General features: G+C 51.1%; 1 protein-coding gene across 1 annotated transcript in view; it reads right to left on the bottom strand.

Annotated features, from left to right (window-relative positions):
• The window catches only part of LOC142297466 (uncharacterized), a 194,597-nt gene that overhangs the window by 157,548 nt on the left and 13,607 nt on the right, over nucleotides 1-23,442 (bottom strand). Inside the window, exons 2-5 of the mRNA XM_075341692.1 lie at nucleotides 16,227-16,364; nucleotides 6,843-7,019; nucleotides 6,575-6,766; nucleotides 6,301-6,462 (exon numbers count right to left, since the gene is read on the bottom strand). Coding sequence (XP_075197807.1) covers nucleotides 6,301-6,462; nucleotides 6,575-6,766; nucleotides 6,843-7,019; nucleotides 16,227-16,304 — 609 coding nt within the window. The 5' untranslated portion in view covers nucleotides 16,305-16,364. The remainder of the gene's footprint in view (nucleotides 1-6,300; nucleotides 6,463-6,574; nucleotides 6,767-6,842; nucleotides 7,020-16,226; nucleotides 16,365-23,442) is intronic.

The raw sequence follows: 23,442 nt of genomic DNA, 5'->3' as shown, positions 1-23,442 counted from the left end.
TCACCTCTCATCCCCCAGAATCCTCCAGTGTACAGTGTATAATCTCCCAGCAGTCTCCTCTCATCCCCCAGAATCCTCTGGTGTACACTGTATAATCTCCCAGAAGTCTCCTCTCATCCCCCAGAATCCTCCAGTGTACACTGTATAATCTCCCAGCAGTCTCCTCTCATCCCCCAGAATCCTCCAGTGTACAGTCTCCTCTCATCCCCCAGAATCCTCTGCTGTACACTGTATAATCTCCCTGCAGTCTCCTTTCCTCATCCCCCAGAATCCTCTGGTGTACACTGTATAATCCCCCAGCAGTCTCCTCTCATCCCCCAGAATCCTCTGGTGTACACTGTATAATCTCCCAGCAGTCTCCTCTCATCCCCCAGAATCCTCCAGTGTACAGTGTATAATCTCCCAGCAGTCTCCTCTCATCCCCCAGAATCCTCTGGTGTACACTGTATAATCTCCCAGAAGTCTCCTCTCATCCCCCAGAATCCTCCAGTGTACACTGTATAATCTCCCAGCAGTCTCCTCTCATCCCCCAGAATCCTCCAGTGTACACTGTATAATCTCCCAGCAGTCTCCTCTCATCCCCCAGAATCCTCCAGTGTACACTGTATAATCTCCCAGCAGTCTCCTCTCATCCCCCAGAATCCTCCAGTGTACACTGTATAATCTCCCAGCAGTCTCCTCTCATCTCCCAGAATCCTCCAGTGCACACTGTATAATCTCCCAGCAGTCTCCTCTCATCCCCCAGAATCCTCTGCTGTACACTGTATAATCTCCCTGCAGTCTCCTTTCCTCATCCCCCAGAATCCTCCAGTGTACACTGTATAATCTCCCAGCAGTCTCCTCTCATCCCCCAGAATCCTCTGGTGTACACTGTATAATCTCCCAGCAGTCTCCTCTCATCCCCCAGAATCCTCCGGCGTACACTGTATAATCTCCCAGCAGTCTCCTCTCATCCCCCAGAATCCTCCAGTGTACACTGTATAATCTTCCAGCAGTCACCTCTCATCCCCCAGAATCCTCTGGTGTACACTGTATAATCTCCCAGCAGTCTCCTCTCATCCCCCAGAATCCTCTGGTGTACACTGTATAATCTCCCAGCAGTCTCCTCTCATCCCCCAGAATCCTCCGGTGTACACTGTATAATCTCCCAGCAGTCTCCTCTCATCCCCCAGAATCCTCTGGTGTACACTGTATAATCTCCCAGCAGTCTCCGCTCATCCCCCAGAATCCTCCGGTGTACACTGTATAATCTCCCAGCAGTCTCCTCTCATCCCCCAGAATCCTCCAGTGTACACTGTATAATCTCCCAGCAGTCTCCTCTCATCCCCCAGAATCCTCTGGTGTAGACTGTATAATCTCCCAGCAGTCACCTCTCATCCCCCAGAATCCTCCAGTGTACACTGTATAATCTCCCAGCAGTCTCCTCTCATCCCCCAGAATCCTCCAGTGTACACTGTATAATCTCCCAGCAGTCTCCTCTCATCCCCCAGAATCCTCTGCTGTACACTGTATAATCTCCCAGCAGTCTCCTCTCATCCCCCAGAATCCTCCAGTGTACACTGTATAATCTCCCAGCAGTCTCCTCTCATCCCCCAGAGTCCTCCAGTGTACACTGTATAATCTCCCAGCAGTCTCCTCTCATCCCCCAGAATCCTCCAGTGTACACTGTATAATCTCCCAGCATTCTCCTCTCCTCATCCCCCAGAATCCTCTGGTGTACACTGTATAATCTCCCAGCAGTCTCCTCTCATCTCCCAGAATCCTCCAGTGTACACTGTATAATCTCCCAGCAGTCTCCTCTCATCCCCCAGAATCCTCCAGTGTACACTGTATAATCTCCCAGCAGTCTCCTCTCCTCATCCCCCAGAATCCTCTGGTGTACACTGTATAATCTCCCAGCAGTCTCCTCTCATCTCCCAGAATCCTCCAGTGTACACTGTATAATCTCCCAGCAGTCTCCTCTCCTCATCCCCCAGAATCCTCCGGTGTACACTGTATAATCTCCCTGCAGTCTCCTCATCCCCCAGAATCCTCCGGTGTACACTGTATAATCTCCCAGCAGTCTCCTCATCCCCCAGAATCCTCTGGTGTACACTGTATAATCTCCCAGCAGTCTCCTCTCATCCCCCAGAATCCTCCAGTGTACACTGTATAATCTCCCTGCAGTCTCCTCTCCTCATCCCCCAGAATCCTCCGGTGTACACTGTATAATCTCCCTGCAGTCTCCTCATCCCCCAGAATCCTCCGGTGTACACTGTATAATCTCCCAGCAGTCTCCTCATCCCCCAGAATCCTCTGGTGTACACTGTATAATCTCCCAGCAGTCTCCTCTCATCCCCCAGAATCCTCCAGTGTACACTGTATAATCTCCCTGCAGTCTCCTCTCCTCATCCCCCAGAATCCTCCAGTGTACACTGTATAATCTCCGAGCAGTCTCCTCTCATCCCCCAGAATCCTCCAGTGTACACTGTATAATCTCCCAGCAGTCTCCTCTCATCCCCCAGAATCCTCCAGTGTACACTGTATAATCTCCCAGCAGTCTCCTCTCATCCCCCAGAATCCTCTGGTGTACACTGTATAATCTCCCAGCAGTCTCCTCTCATCCCCCATAATCCTCCAGTGTACACTGTATAATCTCCCAGCAGTCTCCTCTCATCCCCCAGAATCCTGCAGTGTACACTGTATAATCTCCCAGCAGTCTCCTCTCATCCCCCAGAATCCTCCAGTGTACACTGTATAATCTCCCAGCAGTCTCCTCTCATCCCCCAGAATCCTCCAGTGTACACTGTATAATCTCCCAGCAGTCTCCTCTCATCCCCCAGAATCCTCCAGTGTACACTGTATAATCTCCCAGCAGTCTCCTCTCATCACCCAGAATCCTCCGGTGTACACTGTATAATCTCCCAGCAGTCTCCTCATCCCCCAGAATCCTCCAGTGTACACTGTATAATCTCCCAGCAGTCTCCTCTCATCCCCCAGAATCCTCCAGTGTACACTGTATAATCTCCCAGCAGTCTCCTCTCATCCCCCAGAATCCTCCAGTGTACACTGTATAATCTCCCAGCAGTCTCCTCTCCTCATCCCCCAGAATCCTCCAGTGTACACTGTATAATCTCCCAGCAGTCTCCTCTCCTCATCCCCCAGAATCCTCCGGTGTACACTGTATAATCTCCCAGCAGTCTCCTCTCATCCCCCAGAATCCTCTGGTGTACACTGTATAATCTCCCAGCAGTCTCCTCTCATCCCCCAGAATCCTCCGGTGTACACTGTATAATCTCCCAGCAGTCTCCTCTCATCCCCCAGAATCCTCCGGTGTACACTGTATAATCTCCCAGCAGTCTCCTCTCATCCCCCAGAATCCTCTGGTGTACACTGTATAATCTCCCAGCAGTCTCCTCTCATCCCCCAGAATCCTCCAGTGTACACTGTATAATCTCCCAGCAGTCTCCTCTCATCCCCCAGAATCCTCCTGTGTACACTGTATAATCTCCCAGCAGTCTCCTCTCATCCCCCAGAATCCTCCAGTGTACACTGTATAATCTCCCAGCAGTCTCCTCATCCCCCAGAAACCTCTGGGGTACACTGTATAATCTCCCAGCAGTCTCCTCTCATCCCCCAGAATCCTCCGGTGTACACTGTATAATCTCCCAGCAGTCTCCTCTCATCCCCCAGAATCCTCCAGTGTACACTGTATAATCTCCCAGCAGTCTCCTCTCATCCCCCAGAATCCTCCGGTGTACACTGTATAATCTCCCAGCAGTCTCTTCTCATCCCCCAGAATCCTCCGGTGTACACTGTATAATCTCCCAGCAGTCTCCTCTCATCCCCCAGAATCCTCTGGGGTACACTGTATAATCTCCCAGCAGTCTCCTCTCATCCCCCAGAATCCTCCGGTGTACACTGTATAATCTCCCAGCAGTCTCCTCTCATCCCCCAGAATCCTCCGGTGTACACTGTATAATCTCCCAGCAGTCTCCTCTCATCCCCCAGAATCCTCCAGTGTACACTGTATAATCTCCCAGCAGTCTCCTCTCATCCCCCAGAATCCTCCAGTGTACACTGTATAATCTCCCTGCAGTCTCCTCTCATCCCCCAGAATCCTCTGGTGTACACTGTATAATCTCCCAGCAGTCTCCTGATCCCCCAGAATCCTCCAGTGCACACTGTATAATCTCCCTGCAGTCTCCTCTCATCCCCCAGAATCCTCTGGTGTACACTGTATAATCTCCCAGCAGTCTCCTGATCCCCCAGAATCCTCCAGTGTACACTGTATAATCTCCCAGCAGTCTCCTCTCATCCCCCAGAATCCTCCAGTGTACACTGTATAATCTCCCAGCAGTCTCCTCTCATCCCCCAGAATCCTCCAGTGTACACTGTATAATCTCCCTGCAGTCTCCTCTCATCCCCCAGAATCCTCTGGTGTACACTGTATAATCTCCCAGCAGTCTCCTCTCATCCCCCAGAATCCTCCACTGTACACTGTATTATCTCCCAGCAGTCTCCTCTCATCCCCCAGAATCCTCCAGTGTACACTGTATAATCTCCCAGCAGTCTCCTCTCATCACCCAGAATCCTCCAGTGTACACTGTATAATCTCCCAGCAGTCTCCTCTCATCCCCCAGAATCCTCCAGTGTACACTGTATAATCTCCCAGCAGTCTCCTCTCATCCCCCAGAATCCTCCAGTGTACACTGTATAATCTCCCAGCAGTCTCCTCTCATCCCCCAGAATCCTCCAGTGTACACTGTATAATCTCCCAGCAGTCTCCTCTCATCCCCCAGAATCCTCCAGTGTACACTGTATAATCTCCCAGCAGTCTCCTCTCATCCCCCAGAATCCTCCAGTGTACACTGTATAATCTCCCAGCAGTCTCCTCTCATCCCCCAGAATCCTCCAGTGTACACTGTATAATCTCCCAGCAGTCTCCTCTCATCCCCCAGAATCCTCCAGTGTACACTGTATAATCTCCCAGCAGTCTCCTCTCATCCCCCAGAATCCTCCAGTGTACACTGTATAATCTCCCAGCAGTCTCCTCTCATCCCCCAGAATCCTCCAGTGTACACTGTATAATCTGCCTGCAGTCTCCTCTCATCCCCCAGAATCCTCCAGTGTACACTGTATAATCTCCCAGCAGTCTCCTCTCATCCCCCAGAATCCTCCGGTGTACACTGTATAATCTCCCAGCAGTCTCCTCTCATCCCCCAGAATCCTCTGGTGTACACTGTATAATCTCCCAGCAGTCTCCTCTCATCCCCCAGAATCCTCCAGTGTACACTGTATAATCTCCCAGCAGTCTCCTCATCCCCCAGAATCCTCTGGTGTACACTGTATAATCTCCCAGCAGTCTCCTCTCATCCCCCAGAATCCTCCAGTGTACACTGTATAATCTCCCAGCAGTCTCCTCTCATCCCCCAGAATCCTCCAGTGTACACTGTATAATCTCCCAGCAGTCACCTCTCATCCCCCAGAATCCTCCGGTGTACACTGTATAATCTCTCAGCAGTCTCCTCTCATCCCCCAGAATCCTCCGGTGTACACTGTATAATCTCTCAGCAGTCTCCTCTCATCCCCCAGAATCCTCCAGTGTACACTGTATAATCTCCCAGCAGTCTCCTCTCATCCCCCAGAATCCTCCAGTGTACACTGTATAATCTCCCAGCAGTCTCCTCATCCCCCAGAATCCTCTGGTGTACACTGTATAATCTCCCAGCAGTCTCCTCTCATCCCCCAGAATCCTCCAGTGTACACTGTATAATCTCCCAGCAGTCTCCTCTCATCCCCCAGAATCCTCCAGTGTACACTGTATAATCTCCCAGCAGTCACCTCTCATCCCCCAGAATCCTCCGGTGTACACTGTATAATCTCTCAGCAGTCTCCTCTCATCCCCCAGAATCCTCCAGTGTACACTGTATAATCTCCCAGCAGTCACCTCTCATCCCCCAGAATCCTCCGGTGTACACTGTATAATCTCCCAGCAGTCACCTCTCATCCCCCAGAATCCTCCAGTGTACACTGTATAATCTCCCAGCAGTCTCCTCTCATCCCCCAGAATCCTCTGGTGTACACTGTATAATCTCCCAGCAGTCTCCTCTCATCCCCCAGAATCCTCTGGTGTACACTGTATAATCTCCCAGCAGTCACCTCTCATCCCCCAGAATCCTCCAGTGTACACTGTATAATCTCCCAGCAGTCTCCTCTCATCCCCCAGAATCCTCCAGTGTACACTGTATAATCTCCCAGCAGTCTCCTCTCATCCCCCAGAATCCTCCAGTGTACACTGTATAATCTCCCAGCAGTCACCTCTCCGGTCAGCAGCTCGGTGATCTTGTTGGTGAGGTGGAGGATCTTCTCAGGTGTCGGGGAGTGCGGGGCTTCTGTGTTGCGGCTCTGGATCTCGCTCCGTCCTCCACACAGATGGGGGGTCACACACTCCCCAGACGTCGTCTTCACCACCATTTGCTCCTGTATACAGTGAGAGACGGTGATCACCACATAGATTCTAATAATCCTCCATCTTTTCAGTCATTCCTGTTATAGTAATAGAGATAAGTGTGATCTCTCGGGAGATTCTCACCTTTCCCTTTAACAAGTCGATCATCTCTAGGGTGAGGAGCCATATCCGTGCAGCCATGTTGCTTCTGTCCTCGTCTACCCTTGTGGGGTCATTTTTCCTCCTGACGTCCTGGTCCTGATCCTTCTGCCCCTCCATGTACTCCCACTCTTCCATGGAGAAATAGACAGCGACATCCTGACACCTGATAGGAACCTGACAGACATATACCCACATTACCCAGAATCCTCCAGTGTATACTGTAGAATTTCCCAGCATTCCCTGCACTCACCTCTCCGGTCAGCAGCTCCGTCATCTCTCTGGTGAGGTCTAAGATCTTCTTCTCAGGCATCGGGGGGTGCGGGGCGTCTGTGATGGGGCGCTCATTACTGCTCCGTCCTCCGGATACGTGGAGATGAATGATGGGGGCCGCACAGTCACCTGTCGTCTTCTCCACTATTGTGTAATCCTGTGTAAGGAGAGATGCTGGTGAGTATTAGGCCTCATTCACACCTGCCTGTCTCCAGTGTGTGGAGGCCATTGTCACACCTGCCTGTCTCCAGTGTGTGGAGGCCATTGTCACACCTGCCTGTCTCCAGTGTGTGGAGGCCATTGTCACACCTGCCTGTCTCCAGTGTGTGGAGGCCATTGTCACACCTGCCTGTCTCCAGTGTGTGGAGGCCATTGTCACACCTGCCTGTCTCCAGTGTGTGGAGGCCATTGTCACACCTGCCTGTCTCCAGCGTGTGGAGGCCATTGTCACACCTGCCTGTCTCCAGCGTGTGGAGGCCACTGTCACACCTGCCTGTCTCCAGCGTGTGGAGGCCATTGTCACACCTGCCTGTCTCCAGTGTGTGGAGGCCATCGTCACACCTGCCTGTCTCCAGTGTGTGGAGGCCACTGTCACACCTGCCTGTCTCCAGTGTGTGGAGGCCATTGTCACACCTGCCTGTCTCCAGTGTGTGGAGGCCATTGTCACACCTGCCTGTCTCCAGTGTGGAGGCCATTGTCACACCTGCCTGTCTCCAGTGTGTGGAGGCCATTGTCACACCTGCCTGTCTCCAGTGTGTGGAGGCCATCGTCACACCTGCCTGTCTCCAGTGTGTGGAGGCCATTGTCACACCTGCCTGTCTCCAGTGTGTGGAGGCCACTGTCACACCTGCCTGTCTCCAGTGTGTGGAGGCCATTGTCACACCTGCCTGTCTCCAGTGTGTGGAGGCCATTGTCACACCTGCCTGTCTCCAGTGTGTGGAGGCCATCGTCACACCTGCCTGTCTCCAGTGTGTGGAGGCCATTGTCACACCTGCCTGTCTCCAGTGTGTGGAGGCCATTGTCACACCTGCCTGTCTCCAGTGTGTGGAGGCCATTGTCACACCTGCCTGTCTCCCGTGTGTGGAGGCCACTGTCACACCTGCCTGTCTCCCGTGTGTGGAGGCCACTGTCACACCTGCCTGTCTCCAGTGTGTGGAGGCCATTGCCACACATGCCTGTCCCCAGTGTGTGGAGGCCATTGTCACACCTGCCTGACTCCAGTGTGTGGAGGCCATTGTGACACCTGCCTGTCTCCAGTGTGTGGAGGCCATTGTCACACCTGCCTGTCTCCAGTGTGTGGAGGCCATTGTCACACCTGCCTGTCTCTAGTGTGTGGAGGCCATTGTCACACCTGCCTGTCTCTAGTGTGTGGAGGCCATTGTCACACCTGCCTGTATCCAGTGTGTGGAGGCCATTGTCACACCTGCCTGTCTCCAGTGTGTGGAGGCCATCGTCACACCTGCCTGTCTCCAGTGTGTGGAGGCCATCGTCACACCTGCCTGTCTCCAGTGTGTGGAGGCCATTGTCACACCTGCCTGTCTCCAGAGTGTGGAGGCCATTGTCACACCTGCCTGTCTCCAGACTGTGGAGGCCATCGTCACACCTGCCTGTCTCCAGTGTGTGGAGGCCATTGTCACACCTGCCTGTCTCCAGTGGGTGGAGGCCATTGTCACACCTGCCTGTCTCCAGTGTGTGGAGGCCATTGTCACACCTGCCTGTCTTCAGTGTGTGGAGGCCATTGTCACACCTGCCTGTCTCCAGTGTGTGGAGGCCATTGTCACACCTGCCTGTCTCCAGTGTGTGGAGGCCATTGTCACACCTGCCTGTCTCCAGTGTGTGGAGGCCATTGTCACACCTACCAGTGACATGGTCACACATATACTAACTAAATAGTCAATAGAGATCTTTATACCTCCATGTTACACAATGTCACGTATAGTGAGAGAGGCCATACCGGTCCTATAGGACAACACACAGGAAGGAATGCCTTATTACTAGGGAAAGGGGGGAGTGATGGCCTCTGAGAACAATCTGCAGCTGACCCTCACTGCCCTCACCGACTCTATACAGGTTCCTCACCTGTCGCCGAGCTGGATACCTGGGGCCCTGTCTTCTCCTGGCAAAACGGCCATAAGTAAGGATGGCGGGTATGAGTGCTAGTCAACACCACTAACGAAGGAAGACACAAGAAAACAATACAGGGGAAATATGAATGCCATAATATGAGCCCAGGTAGATGGCAAAACTTAATACTTATCTGAGGAACAACCACAGAAGTATCTGGAACAACAGGAGACGAAAACTGCAGACTACAACAAGGAGAAAACTACTAACCGGACCCAAACCACCCCAGGGTGAGGTGAATAAAGGAAGTCAGAGAATAGCAACTGAAAGGCAGGACGACAGTTTTCCAGGGTCCTAGAATCCACTGGCTGCAGAAACAGAGAACTGTCAGATAACACCACGTGCTGCCAATCTCTGGGATTTTCTAACACTCGCTGCCACTGGATTGTCAGCCGGCTGTAATACATCTGTGACACACATGGACCATGTGAAATGTGAAACACCTGCGTGCCTGGGTGATTTTCACAAAGACAAATCAATTTTTTTCCCACAGTAACTAGAGTTTCTCCAAGTTTCTTTGGGGTGCATCAGTGTCCCATAAAGGATGAATCTTACTGACTCCTTGTCCTGCTCAGGCCCAATCCTTCAATCCAGGGGTAGGTGGGAAAGGTAGGATGGTTTTCAGGTCCCAACCCCCTAAAGGTACCGTCACACTAAGCGATGCTCCAGCGATCCCAACAGCGATCTGACCTGGCAGGGATCGCTGGAGCGTCGCTACATGGTCGCCGGTGAGATGTCAAACAGGCAGATCTCCACAGCGATCAGAGATCTGCCACCAGCGACCTGTGTATTGACGCTGTTTGGTAACCATGGTACACATCTGGTTACTAAGCAAAGCGCTTTGCTTATAGTTACCCGATGTGTACCATGGCTACGTGTGCAGGGAGCAGGCTTCTAGAAGCTGCGGACGCAGGTAACCAAGGTAAATATCGTGTAACCAAGCAAAGCCTTTGCTTGGTTACCCGATGTGTACCTTGGTTACCAGCATCCACAGAAGCCGGCTCCCTGTGTCGCGGGCGGGGAGGGCGCTGCGCTCACCCACTGCTCAGGTCCGGAGCTGCTGCGGCTCGCTTGCTCGCTGCTCGGTGACTCGAGCGGCGGGCCGGATCCGGGGCCTCGAGCGGTGCTCCTCGCCCGTGAGTGAAAAGGGGATTGGTTTGGGGGATTTGATTGTCCGTGACGCCACCCACGGTTGTGGCGAGGTTGTGACACCACCGCTGCTCTGGACGGGGATCCCGGGAGCGATGACTGGGAGCAGCTTGGATGTTGGTTCTCCCCTCCGTGGGTAGGGGGTTGGTTGTCCCGGGGCCCGGTGAGGGTTAGGGATGGCAGGCGGGTTACGGGGCCTGGTGAGGTGCAGGGTCGCGGGGGCAGCGCTGTGCCGCACGGCACGGTAGTACTCACTCAGCCAATGACGAAGGCAAAGTCCTTGGTAAAACACATGGCTGGATGGACGGGGCCCACTGACGGCTGCGGTGGTTTCTACTCCCGGTAGGTTGATGGTGACTGCCTTTCCCTTCACCTGTAGAATGTTTTGGTACTGATGGCTTCCCACCGGTAACCCGCTCCCCAGCTTGGATGGATGCTGAGGGAGCCCCTTTTGCCCGCAGGCTCTGGCCCTGGGAACTGTAGCCTTGGCGGTGACTGTGTTTCCCTTCACGGTTTGAGCTGTTGCCTTCAATCGGGTCTTGACTGCTGGTGGTGGCTTCTCTTCGCTCCCCGGTTCGGTACTGGTGGGCCACCGCCCAACCCCGGCCCTACAGTTCCGCGTCGATAGGCCTCGCCTGTAGACGGTCACCACCGTCTGCCAACCTTGCTGTATGTGCCCGGGCCATGCACCCGGACACGGTCAGTCAGTTCCTCCTTTTCCACTTCACTCCTCTCCCTTCACTCTCCCTAACTCACACTCACTTCCTTTTCCTGCCTCCAGGACTGTGTACTCCTCGGTGGGTGGGGCCAACCGCCTGGCCCACCCCCTGTTGTGGACATCAGCCCCTGGAGGGAGGCAACAAGGATTTTTGTTTGACTTCGGTGTGCATAGCCGGGGTGTGGGGTGTGTTGGTGTAGTTTCTGTGACGACCTGGCTTGTCCAGGGCGCCACACCTGCACATTCAGAACGTTGCTCTCTCGCTGTCAAACACAGCGATGTGTGCTTCACAGCGGGAGAGTAACGACCAAAAAATGGTCCAGGACATTTAGCAACGACCGGCGACCTCACAGCAGGGGCCAGGTCGTTGCTGGATGTCACACACAGCGGCATCGCTATCAGATCGCTGTTGCGTCACAAAAACCGTGACTCAGCAGCAATGTCGCTAGCGATGGTCGCTTAGTGAGACGTGGCCTTAAGACTGAGGGAAGGAGGCACAACAGAGGGTGATTTTCAGTACTTGGAGAGCAGAGGAGTCATGAATGGACAATCAGGAAATATCAAAACAATCACTGATCTCGGGGAGACCAGCCAGAGAAAACACTGCCGGCAGCCAACGAGGGCGCTCAACACAGTGAAATCCTAGGTCCATTGCCCCCTGGGAAATATGCAAATCAAAAAAGTCTGTGTAGCCTCTGTTAGGAGTCTCGACACAGAAACTAGCCAGATATCCCTCCGGGAAGGACCTAGTCAAGGAGTGGCTCTTTTTAGGAGACCACCATAATAAGTGGCCCTTTTAGTCAATATACAACTTTTTGACAACTTTAAAGATATGACAAGGGAAATACCAAGGCCAGGTATCCATCCACAGACAGCTGTTTTGGGTTATTGCCCCTCATCAGTGTGGAGTAGGATTCTGGCCAGGTGGGAGCAATGCCTAGTAGACCAACAAGACAAAACAATCACTGATCTCGGGGAGACCAGCCAGAGAAAACACTGCCGGCAGCCAGCGAGGGCGCTCAACACAGTGAAATCCTAGGTGCATTGCCCCCTTTTGATTTGCATGTTTCCCATGGGGCAATGCACCTAGGATTTCACTGTGTTGAGCGCCCTCGTAGGCTGCAGTCAGGGTTTACTTTGGCTGGTCTCCCCGAGATCAGTGATTGTTTTGTGTTGTTGGTCTACTAGGCATTGCTCCCACCTGGCCAGAATCCTACTCCACACTGATGAGGGGCAATACCCCGAAACAGCTGTCTGTGGATGGATACCTGGCCTTGGTATTTCCCTTGTCATATCTTTAAACTTGTCAAAAAGTTAGATATTGACTAAAAGGGCCACATAATATGGTGGTTATGGTGGTCTCCTAAAAAGAGCGCTCCTTGGCTAGGTCCTTCCCGGAGGGATATCTGGCTAGTTTCTGTGTCGAGACTCCTAACTGAGGCTCCACGGACATTTTTGATTTGCAAATCAAGAAATGTCAGCAGAGGATCAAGAAGCTGAGACACATCCAGACTGCAGATGGCAACTGAGCTAATGTGATTAATGCTCAACACAGAATAACACACAGCAACAAGACAAATATAGACAAAATCACACCCAACCCTCCATATCACACATCACACCTTACCCCTCTGCTCAGCAGATAATATACAGTCATATGAAAAAGTTTGTGCACCCCTATTAATGTTACCCTTTTTTCTTTATAACAATTTGGGTTTTTGCTATTTCAGGTTTATATATCTAATAACTGATGGACTGAGTAATATTTCTGGATTGAAATGAGGTTTATTGTACTAACAGAAAATGTGCAATCCGCATTTAAACTAAATTTGACCGGTGCAAAAGTATGGGCACCTCAACATAAAAGTGACATTAATATTTTGTAGATCCTCCCTTTGCAAAAATAACAGCCTCTAGTGGCTTCCTGTAGCTTTTAATGAGTTCCTGGATCCTGGATGAAGGTATATTTGACCATTCCTGTTTACAAAACAATTCCAGTTCAGGTAAGTTTGATGGTCGCCGAGCATGGACAGCCGCTTCACATCATCCCACAGATGTTCAATGATATTCAGGTCTGGGGACTGGGATGGCCATTCCAGAACATTGTAATTGTTCCTCTGCATGAATGCCTGAGTAGATTTGGAGCGGTGTTTTGGATCATGGTCTCGCTGAAATATCCATCCCCTGCGTAACTTCAACTTCGTCACTGATTCTTGCACATTATTGTCAAGAATCTGCTGATACTGAGTTGAATCCATGTGACCCTCAACTTTAACAAGATTCCCGGTGCTGGCATTGGCCACACAGCCCCAAAGCATGATGGAACCTCCACCAAATTTTACGGTGGGTAGCAAGTGCTTTTCTTGGAATGCCGTGTGTTTTTTGCCTCCATGCATAACGCCTTTTTGTATGACCAAACAACTCAATCTTTGTTTCATCAGTCCACAGGACCTTCTTCCAAAATGTAACTGGCTTGTCCAAATGTGCTTTTGCATACCTCAGGCAACTGTTTGTGGCGTGCTTGCAGAAACGGCTTCTTTCGCATCACTCTCCCATACAGCTTCTCCTTGTGCAAAGTGCGCTGTATTGTTGACCGATGCACATAGACACCATCTGCAGCAAGATGATGCTGCAGGTCTTTGGAGGTGGTCTGTGGATTGTCCTTAACTGTTCTCACCATTCTTCTCTGCCTTTCTGATATTTTTCTTGGCTTGCCACTTCTGGGCTTCACAAGAACTGTACATGTGTTCTTCCATTTCCTTACTATGTTCCTCACAGTGGAAACTGACAGGTTAAATCTCTGAGACAACTTTTTGTACCTTCCCCTGAACAACTATGTTGAATAATCTTTGTTTTCACATCATTCGAGAGTTGTTTTGAGGAGCCCATGATGCCACTCTTCATAGGAGATTCAAATACGAGAACAACTTGCAAGTGGCCACCTTAAATACCTTTTCTCATGATTGGATATACCTGCCTATGAAGTTCAAAGCTCAATGAGGTTACAAAACCAATTTACTGCTTTAGTAAGTCAGTAAAAAGCAGTTAGGAGTGTTCAAATCAAGAAATTGATAAGGGTGCCCATACTTTTGCACCGGTCAAATTTTGTTTAATTGCAGATTGCACATTTTCTGTTAGTACAATAAACCTCATTTCAATCCAGAAATATTACTCAGTCCATCAGTTATTAGATATATGAAACTGAAATAGCAAAAACCCAAATTGTTATAAAGAAAAAAGGCTACCATTAATAGGGGTGCACAAACTTTTTCATATGACTGTAGAATATACAGGAGTTTACCTCTCCACTCAGCAGATAATATAGAATATACAGGAGTTTACCCTCCACTCAGCAGATAATATAGAATATACAGGAGTTTACCCTCCACTCAGCAGATAATATAGAATATACAGGAGTTTACCCTCCCCTCAGCAGATAATATAGAATATACAGGAGTTTACCCCTCCACTCAGCAGATTATATAGAATATACAGGAGTTTACCTTTCCGCTCAGCAGATAATATAGAATATACAGGAGTTTACCCCTCCACTCAGCAGATAATATAGAATATACAGGAGTTTACCTTTCCGCTCAGCAGATAATATAGAATATACAGGAGTTTACCCCTCCACTCAGCAGATAATATAGAATATACAGGAGTTTACCCTCCACTCAGCAGATAATATAGAATATACAGGAGTTTACCTCTCCACTCAGCAGAAAATATAGAATATACAGGAGTTTACCCTCCACTCAGCAGATAATATAGAATATACAGGAGTTTACCTCTCCACTCAGCAGATAATATAGAATATACAGGAGTTAACCCTCCACTCAGCAGATAATATAGAATATACAGGAGTTTACCCCTCCACTCAGCAGATAATATAGAATATACAGGAGTTAACCCTCCACTCAGCAGATAATATAGAATATACAGGAGTTTACCTCTCCACTCAGCAGATAATATAGAATATACAGGAGTTAACCCTCCACTCAGCAGATAATATAGAATATACAGGAGTTTACCCCTCCACTCAGCAGATAATATAGAATATACAGGAGTTAACCCTCCACTCAGCAGATAATATAGAATATACAGGAGTTAACCCTCCACTCAGCAGATAATATAGAATATACAGGAGTTTACCTCTCCACTCAGCAGATAATATAGAACATACAGGAGTTAACCCTCCACTCAGCAGATAATATAGAATATACAGGAGTTTACCCCTCCACTCAGCAGATAATATAGAATATACAGGAGTTTACCCTCCACTCAGCAGATAATATAGAATATACAGGAGTTTACCTCTCCACTCAGCAGAAAATATAGAATATACAGGAGTTAACCCTCCACTCAGCAGATAATATAGAATATACAGGAGTTTACCTCTCCACTCAGCAGATAATATAGAATATACAGGAGTTTACCCTCCCCTCAGCAGATAATATAGAATATACAGGAGTTTACCCTCCCCTCAGCAGATAATATAGAATATACAGGAGTTTACCTTTCCGCTCAGCAGATAATATAGAATATACAGGAGTTTACCCCTCCACTCAGCAGATAATATAGAATATACAGGAGTTTACCTTTCCGCTCAGCAGATAATATAGAATATACAGGAGTTTACCCCTCCACTCAGCAGATAATATAGAATATACAGGAGTTTACCCTCCCCTCAGCAGATAATATAGAATATACAGGAGTTTACCCCTCCACTCAGCAGATAATATAGAATATACAGGAGTTTACCCCTCCACTCAGCAGATAATATAGAATATACAAGAGTTTACCTCTCCACTCAGCAGATAATACAGAATATACAGGAGTTTATCCTCCACTCAGCAGATAATATAAAATATACAGGAGTTTACCTCTCCACTCAGCAGATAATATAGAATATACAGGAGTTTACCCCTCCACTCAGCAGATAATATAGAATATACAGGAGTTTACCCCTCCACTCAGCAGATAATATAGAATATACAGGAGTTTACCCCTCCACTCAGCAGATAATATAGAATATACAGGAGTTTACCCCTCCACTCAGCAGATAATATAGAATATACAGGAGTTTACCCCTCCACTCAGCAGATAATATAGAATATACAGGAGTTTACCTCTCCACTCAGCAGATAATATAGAATATACAGGAGTTTACCCCTCCACTCAGCAGATAATATAGAATATACAGGAGTTTACCCTCCACTCAGCAGATAATATAGAATATACAGGAGTTTACCCTCCACTCAGCAGATAATATAGAATATACAGGAGTTTACCTCTCCGCTCAGCAGATAATATAGAATATACAGGAGTTTACCTCTCCACTCAGCAGATAATATAGAATATACAGGAGTTTACCTCTCCGCTCAGCAGGGAGATGATGTGTAGGGCGAGGTCGGTTATTCTTCTTGTCGTCTCCTTCTCGTCCTCGTCCATGCTTGTTGGTCGCTCTCTGGATGGTCTCGGCTCCAGTTGTGCCGGGTCTTTATGATGGAGCTGGAGATGACAGAGGGAATCATCATTCGTACAGGTGACATTGGGAGATTCTGCTTCTCCGATTCTTTATGATGGTCACTTATTAGTGTGAAGGGAGGACATAAGATCAGATTTCTGCAGCTTCGCTCTGATCAGGACGACTCTTATAGACAGTAACACAGGACAAACAAACGAAGAATTAGAGAATTGAACAGGCGGCCACGGGAGATAATAGGGGATGTCAGAGATAGAATAAGTGACCATAGGAGGTAGTTGTGGCGCCCTGGCCTAGCCAGTTCGTCACAGATAACATACAAACACCCCCACCCCCATTAGACAGGGACACCAGCCAAACACAAAACCCTTGTTGCCTCCCTCCAGTGTCTGATGTCCACACCAGGTGGGGCGGAGCTAAGCGGTTGGCTCCACCCACCGAGGAGTTCACAGGCCTGGAGGCGGGAAAAGTGACAGAGAACAGTTGTGGAGAGTGAAGAGTGAGGAGTAAACACTTGGGTGTCTGGGTTTGTGGCCCAGGCACTGACAGCAAGGTTGGCAGACGGTGGTGGCCGTCTGCAGGAGTGGTGGAGCGACGCAGAACCGTAGGACCGGGGTCGGGCGACGGCCCGCCGGTACCGACCAGGGAGCGAAGTGAAGCCAGCACACACCGGCAGGGCCATCGGACCCCGACCAGGCTTGGAGCCGCCGACAACAGTCAGTCAGATCTGAATGTTACTGGAACCCCAGGGGTTTCACAACAGCAAAAGTCCCGATTGAAGGCAACCGCCCACACCGTGAGGGTATACAGCTACCGCCTAAGGCTAGAGACCCAAGGGCCAGAGCCTGCGGGCAAACGGGCTCCTCCGGTACCCATACACCGGGGAGCGGACTACCGTTGGGAATCCATAGTAGTCAGAAAGGAGAACATCAAGGTGCAGGGAAAGACAGCCGCCATCACCTGTGTCCCTCTCGTTACCGTGGAAGGCTCCACGGGAAGTAGCCGTCCGCGACAAGGAGCCATCGGCCCCGGAAGTGGTTGCACCTGAAGCCGTCCCGGCTCCGGCAGTCCGCCCGGCCGTGGAAGAACCGGCCGCTGCTGGCCCGAAGGCCCAACCAGTGAGGTCAGCTAACCCGAAGTCCCCCGCCTCGGCTGAGGCTGCGCCGGGCCGCAACTGCAAAGACGCAGTCCAGGCCATGTCATCACAGGACCCCCACGAAAGAGAACCGGTAGGGGCCGGTGTGGGTGCGGTCCAGCGGGGCCCGACCCGGGCGCAGGGGTCTGCCAACGCCCCATACTGGGACAGGGAACCAAACCCGTTGGGCCGGGAGATTGCCGCTAGAGAGCAGCAGAGGGCCGAAGTGATGGTGAGGGTGATCCGAGAGAAAGATGCACTCCGTCATGCCACCTTTCGGGTGCGGGGCCCGGTGTACGAGGGTCAAGTCCGGCAGTTCAACCAACGGAGGGGGTTTGGCTTCATCTATGAGCCGGGCCTGGAGGCCGAAGTATTCGTGGCCCACCGTGATGTCAATTCACACCTCCCCACGGGCCATCCAGGTCGTGATCTGTTGCCAGGTGACCTGGTGACTTACACTCGCCACTGCGGGGAGAGGGGCTGGTTCGCCCTGAATGTTAAGCAGAGGATGAGCCGCGGTGAGTAGATGCGGCCCCAGCCCCCTCCTCCTCCACCAAGCCGTCCGGACGTGGAGCAGGAAGAGGTCCTGGAGGAGTATGACCTTAAGTAGTGGCAGCGGTTCGCCGTTGCAAGCAGTTGTCCGCCGTTGGGGCCCTCAGCAGTTTGATTGAATGACTTTTAATGAACTGTGAACCTTCATCTGATTATCTGTGTGATTATTCCGGCCGTTGCCGGCAAGTTGTCCCCGGAGGGACCCTGTGTTTTACAACCTGCATGAGAGACTACTCATGGACATGGCCGAGAACTGGCAGGGCACCCACGAACTTGTGGGTTTGTAAATAAGTTGAGGGGTGATATTCCGTCGGAGCCGCCTCCGGAGAGGCAGATTGGAGGAAGGGACCGCAGCAGAGCAGGCTGGGGCCCGGCCACCACCAGGACCGGTGGCCATCCTCCGGGGGTCAGGGGTCCCCCAAAGACATGGGGTCCCCTGAAGTGACAGCCGGGTGCGAGTTACCGTACCCGTTCCCGCTCGGGCAGCCTGAACCTGGACTGGGGTCAAGGGGTGCTGCCCACTTCTTAGGGGCAGCATCAGGGCTAGGTTGCTTGGGTGGGAGAGCGGAAGACATCCGTCCGTCCGTCTATTATTAAAATGTTAAATATGTGCAACGTTCAAGTGTCCTAACAAAAATGCGTATGTTTAAAATGTTTTACAAGGTAATTTATCTTTTTACAGTTGAAAAATAAAACCGGTGATGGACGGGCAGCCCGCGGACGGTCTGCAGTTCACCAAGGGGGAATGTGGCTCCCTGGCCTAGCCAGGTCGTCACAGATAATACACAAACACCCCCACCCCCCATTAGACAGGGACACCAGCCAAACACAAAACCCTTGTTGCCTCCCTCCAGTGTCTGATGTCCACACCAGGTGGGGCGGAGCTAAGCGGTTGGCTCCACCCACCGAGGAGTTCACAGGCCTGGAGGCGGGAAAAGTGACAGAGAACAGTTGTGGAGAGTGAAGAGTGAGCAGTAAACACTTGGGTTTCTGGGATTGTGGCCCAGGCACTGACAGCAAGGTTGGCAGACGGTGGTGGCCGTCTGCAGGAGTGGTGGAGCAACGCGGAACCGTAGGACCGGGGTCGGGCGACGGCCCGCCGGTACCGACCGGGGAGCGAAGTGATGCCAGCACACACAGGCAGGGCCATCGGACCCTGACCAGGCTTGGAGCCGCCGACAATAGTCAGGGGTTTCACAACAGAAAAAGTCCCGATTGAAGGCAACTGCCCACACCGTGAGGGTATACAGCTACCAACTAAGGCTAGAGACCCAAGGGCCAGTGCCTGCGGGCAAATGGGCTCCTCCGGTACCCATACACCGGGGAGCAGACTACCGTTGGGAATCCATAGTAGTCAGAAAAGAGAACATCAAGGTGCAGGGAAAGACAGCCGCCATCACCTGTCTGGAGAGAGACACTGCAGCCGGCTGCGGGACCCGTCCATCCAGCCGTTTGGTTTACCGAGGACTTTGTACCTTTCTTGCTGAGTGTACACCTGTGCCATCCGGCACCGCACCGCGCTGTCCCTGCGACCCTGCACCTTACCGACCCTGCCTCCCCGTCACAAAATCACCGGGCCCCGGGACGACTGACCCCTACCCATGGAGTGGGAAAACAACATCCCAGCTGCGCCCTACCATCGCTCCCGGGATCCCCGTCACCAGCAGCAGTGGTGCCTATCGTCACCACGACCCGTGGGTGGCGTCACGGACTAAATCCCCCAAACCAACCACCCCTTTCACTCACGGGCGAGGAGCGCTGCTCGAGTCCCCGGATCCGGCCCACCGCTTGAGCCACCGAGCAGCCATCGCAGCAGCGCCGGACCCGAGCGTTAGTGAGCGCGCGGCGGCAGCGTCCTCCCCGCCCGCGACATAGTCAGCTCTCCATCAATGGAAATGCTCAAAACGGAAACTGAATAAACATATAACTAGGATGATTTTGGAAAACTTGCACTCGCAGGGGGTTGGACCCGATGGTCCTTGAGGTCCCTTCCAACTCTACCAGTCTATGGTTCTTTGAAATGACGCTGACACTGATGGACAGTAGTATTTAATAGGTTATCAGCCATGAGCGTTGCTCCTACTGCAGAGTGTGACATTTATTCTTCTTCCATATCCGGATCCAGAGATCTGGATCATTTTATTCAGTGCAAATTTTTAGAATTTCTAACAAGTGGGTGTGGCTCCCAGGATTTTCTAAGGGCGTGTAAGGCAGTGGTTCAGTCTGTAGTGACAGTTGTAAGAGACTGACGTGTCTTCAGACGGGGTCGTGTAGCAGGGACCTAGCTGGTGAAGGAGAGTGGTTGCCAGGGAGGGTACGATGAGGTACCCCTGGAACCATAGCACCGACGGGGCACATGGCCCTAGGTCAGGCGAATGCTTCAGGCTACTGACAAATACCTGCACAGTGAGGGGACTTTCACAGATCTCACTGACCGAAGAGTCTGGGGGCGCCAGCAGTAAAGAGAGAGCCAGGGACCATAACAGAACACCGACCCTACAGGGTTCACACTGCCTGCCATACAGAACAGAGACTGACGACAAACAGGAGGGGACCTATCAGATGCTCCAAGCCACGGGATTCCTCCAACCAGTGAGAGGTGCAGGGAAAAGAATCCACCAGATTACCACACTGGCACTGGGACTACAAGGACCAGGGTGTTGTGAATTTTAGTTATGTTTTGGCTGCTGGGAGGCTCCCTCTGGTGGCCAGGAATGGTTTGGACAGAGACCAGGTGTGTTGTGCAGTGGGTGTTTCCTTTGCTAACTCTCTGCTTATTTAAATCCTGGTCTGATTGCAGGCTGTTGCCGGATGTTAGTTGTTCTTTGTATTTTCAGCCTGCTTAATCCTGCTCTACACCACATCTTCCCCAGATAAGTGCTTGCTCTTTATTGTCTGGTTTTTTTGCTTATCTGGGTTTGTCATTTGTTGTGGTTGGTTTCAGTTTATTTCCTTCCAGGGATTTTCCCCCTCAGTGGATTGTTGAGGATCTCCCTACAGTTCTGTGTGGAGTATAGCTCCTTTGGGTCCATGTGTTTGTGGCTTGTTGACTTTGTTATAATTCTTGTTTTCTATTCATTGGTATGACAAGAGCACCTGGTATAGGACGGAGTTCAGATCGTGCGATCTGAGGGCCTTTTTGTTCTATCAGGAAGTTGGTATTTTGCAGGGTTTTTCTCTGGCCACCATCAGTCCCTTTCCCGTCCTTTCCTATTTTAGTCAGCGGGGGCCTCATCTTTTTGCTAATCCTGTCATCTAACTGTGAATTGTGTTATTCCTATGGGAGTTCTGTCTCCTTAATTTAAGCCCAGATTTATTGGACCTTATAAGATTTCGGAGATTATTAACCCTGTATCTTTCCGTTTGACTCTGCCTGCGTCATTTAAGATTCACAATGTCTTCCATAAGTCCTTGTTGAAGAAACATGTGGAGCCAGCAGTTCCTGCAGCAGCGCCTCCTGACCCTGTTTTGGTACAAGGGGATCTGGAGTATGAGGTTGAAAAAATTCTGGATTCCCGTCGCAGTAGGCATCAGCTTCAGTACCTTGTGAAATGGAAGGGTTATGGGCAGGAGGATAACTCTTGGGTTGTGCTTCTGACATTCATGCGGACAGGTTGGTTAGCGCCTTCCATCATGCTCATCCCGAGCGACCCGGTGGCGTGGGTGAGGGTTCAGTGACCCCTCCTCAAGGGGGGGGGGGTATTGTTGTGAATGTTAGTTCTGTTTTGGCTGCTGGGAGGCTCCTTCTGGTGGCCAGGAATGGTTTGGACTTGGACCAGGTGTGTTGTGCAGTGGGTGTTTCCTTTGCTAACTCTCTGCTTATTTAAATCCTGGTCTGATTGCAGGCTGTTGCCGGATGTCAGTTGTTCTTTGTATCTCCAGCCTGCTTAATCCTGCTCTATACCACATCTTCCCCAGGTAAGTGCTTGCTCTTTATTTATTGTCTGGTTCTTTTGTTTATCTGGGTTTGTCATTTGCTGTGGTTGGTTTCAGTTTATTTGCTTGCAGGGATCTTCCCCCTCAGTGGATTGTTGAGGAACTCCCTGCAGTTCTGTGTGGAGTATAGCTCCTTTGGGTCCATGTGTTTGTGGCTTGTTGACTTTGTTATAATTCTTGTTTTCTGTTCATTGGTATGACAAGGGCACCTGGTATAGGACGGAGTTCAGATCGTGCGATCTGAGGGCCTTTTTGTACTATCAGGAAGTTGGTATTTTGCAGGGTTTTTCTCTGGCCACCATCAGTCCCTTTCCTGTCCTTTCCTATTTTAGTCAGCGGGGGCCTCACCTTTTGCTAATCCTGTCATCTACCTGTGTATTGTGTTTTTCCAATATCACCGCAGTCTTTGAATGTGGGGGGGCTAGCTATTCTTGTCTTTTCTGAGGCAGAGAGTTATTCATCTTTCCTACCTTTTAGGATAGTTAGTTCTCCGGCTGGGTTCGCGGTGCACAGGATGTTAGTTCACCCCTCGGCTACTTCTAGTTGTGATGGTTAGTAAGGGGATGGCGGCCAGATTAGTTGCCAATGCGCTTGTCACCTTTTGCCAATGATTTGTGGTGGTCTTCCATGGTTCCGGATCATAACACCAGGGGTCTGAATCAGTCGTCCTCAGTGAACCAGCATTACTACCGCTGTGAGTAAACACCAGTTGCGCTGCATTCCCATTGTGTGGTCTCCCTTTTTCTGCGTCAAACTTCATCATTTACCCTCATCAGCCCTACTTGCGGTGGGCCCAATATCCAGGTGTTACGTCACCACCGGAGTCCGCTCCAGCGACTTCTACTCCGATCGCCAGGCGACGCCGTGTTCCTGCAGTGGATGGTACTGGTGATGGGAAAGGAGTCGATGCCAGCGTCGCCGGTGGGCGCAGGCTCCGCTCATCCACTGGGCTGGGTTTCCTTGGGATCTGCAGTACCACTGGCTGACTATAGGTGGCGTGTGTCTTCAAGCTGAAGTTACCATCATTCAGCTACAGCCTATGGGAAGACACCACACCCTTCTTAATTCCCCTCCTGTCTGCTGACCACTGCCAGAGATAGTTCTGTATTCCTGGTTCCTGTCCCGTCCTGTTCTGTTTAGTGATTCCTGTGTGCTGACTTCTGCGTATTTTCTGACTACCCTCCTGCCTGCTGTTTTTGTACCTCGCTGCCCGATCCGGATTTGACCTCTGCTTTGTGTTCCGTTTACGTCATTGCCTGCCGATTCTGTCCCTGTTCTTCAATTCCTGGTTTGACCCTGCCTGACGACTACTCTCTTGGACTGCTGAATTCGACAGGTGTAACGCCTGGTCCCACCAGACCCCATGGGGGGCGCGTTCCCTCACATTTGCCCAGTCCCAGCATGGCACTCCCGGTCATAGCCCCAGGCAGCGACGGCCTTCCTCTTACCGGTCCCATGGCTCTGCAGGCGCTGCCCCTGGT

Source organism: Anomaloglossus baeobatrachus, chromosome 3 (assembly GCF_048569485.1).
Source record: "Anomaloglossus baeobatrachus isolate aAnoBae1 chromosome 3, aAnoBae1.hap1, whole genome shotgun sequence".
In the NCBI taxonomy this organism is placed as follows: domain Eukaryota; kingdom Metazoa; phylum Chordata; class Amphibia; order Anura; family Aromobatidae; genus Anomaloglossus; species Anomaloglossus baeobatrachus.
The sequence above is the reverse complement of the archived record's forward strand: the minus strand, read 5'-3'. Positions and strand labels throughout refer to the sequence as shown.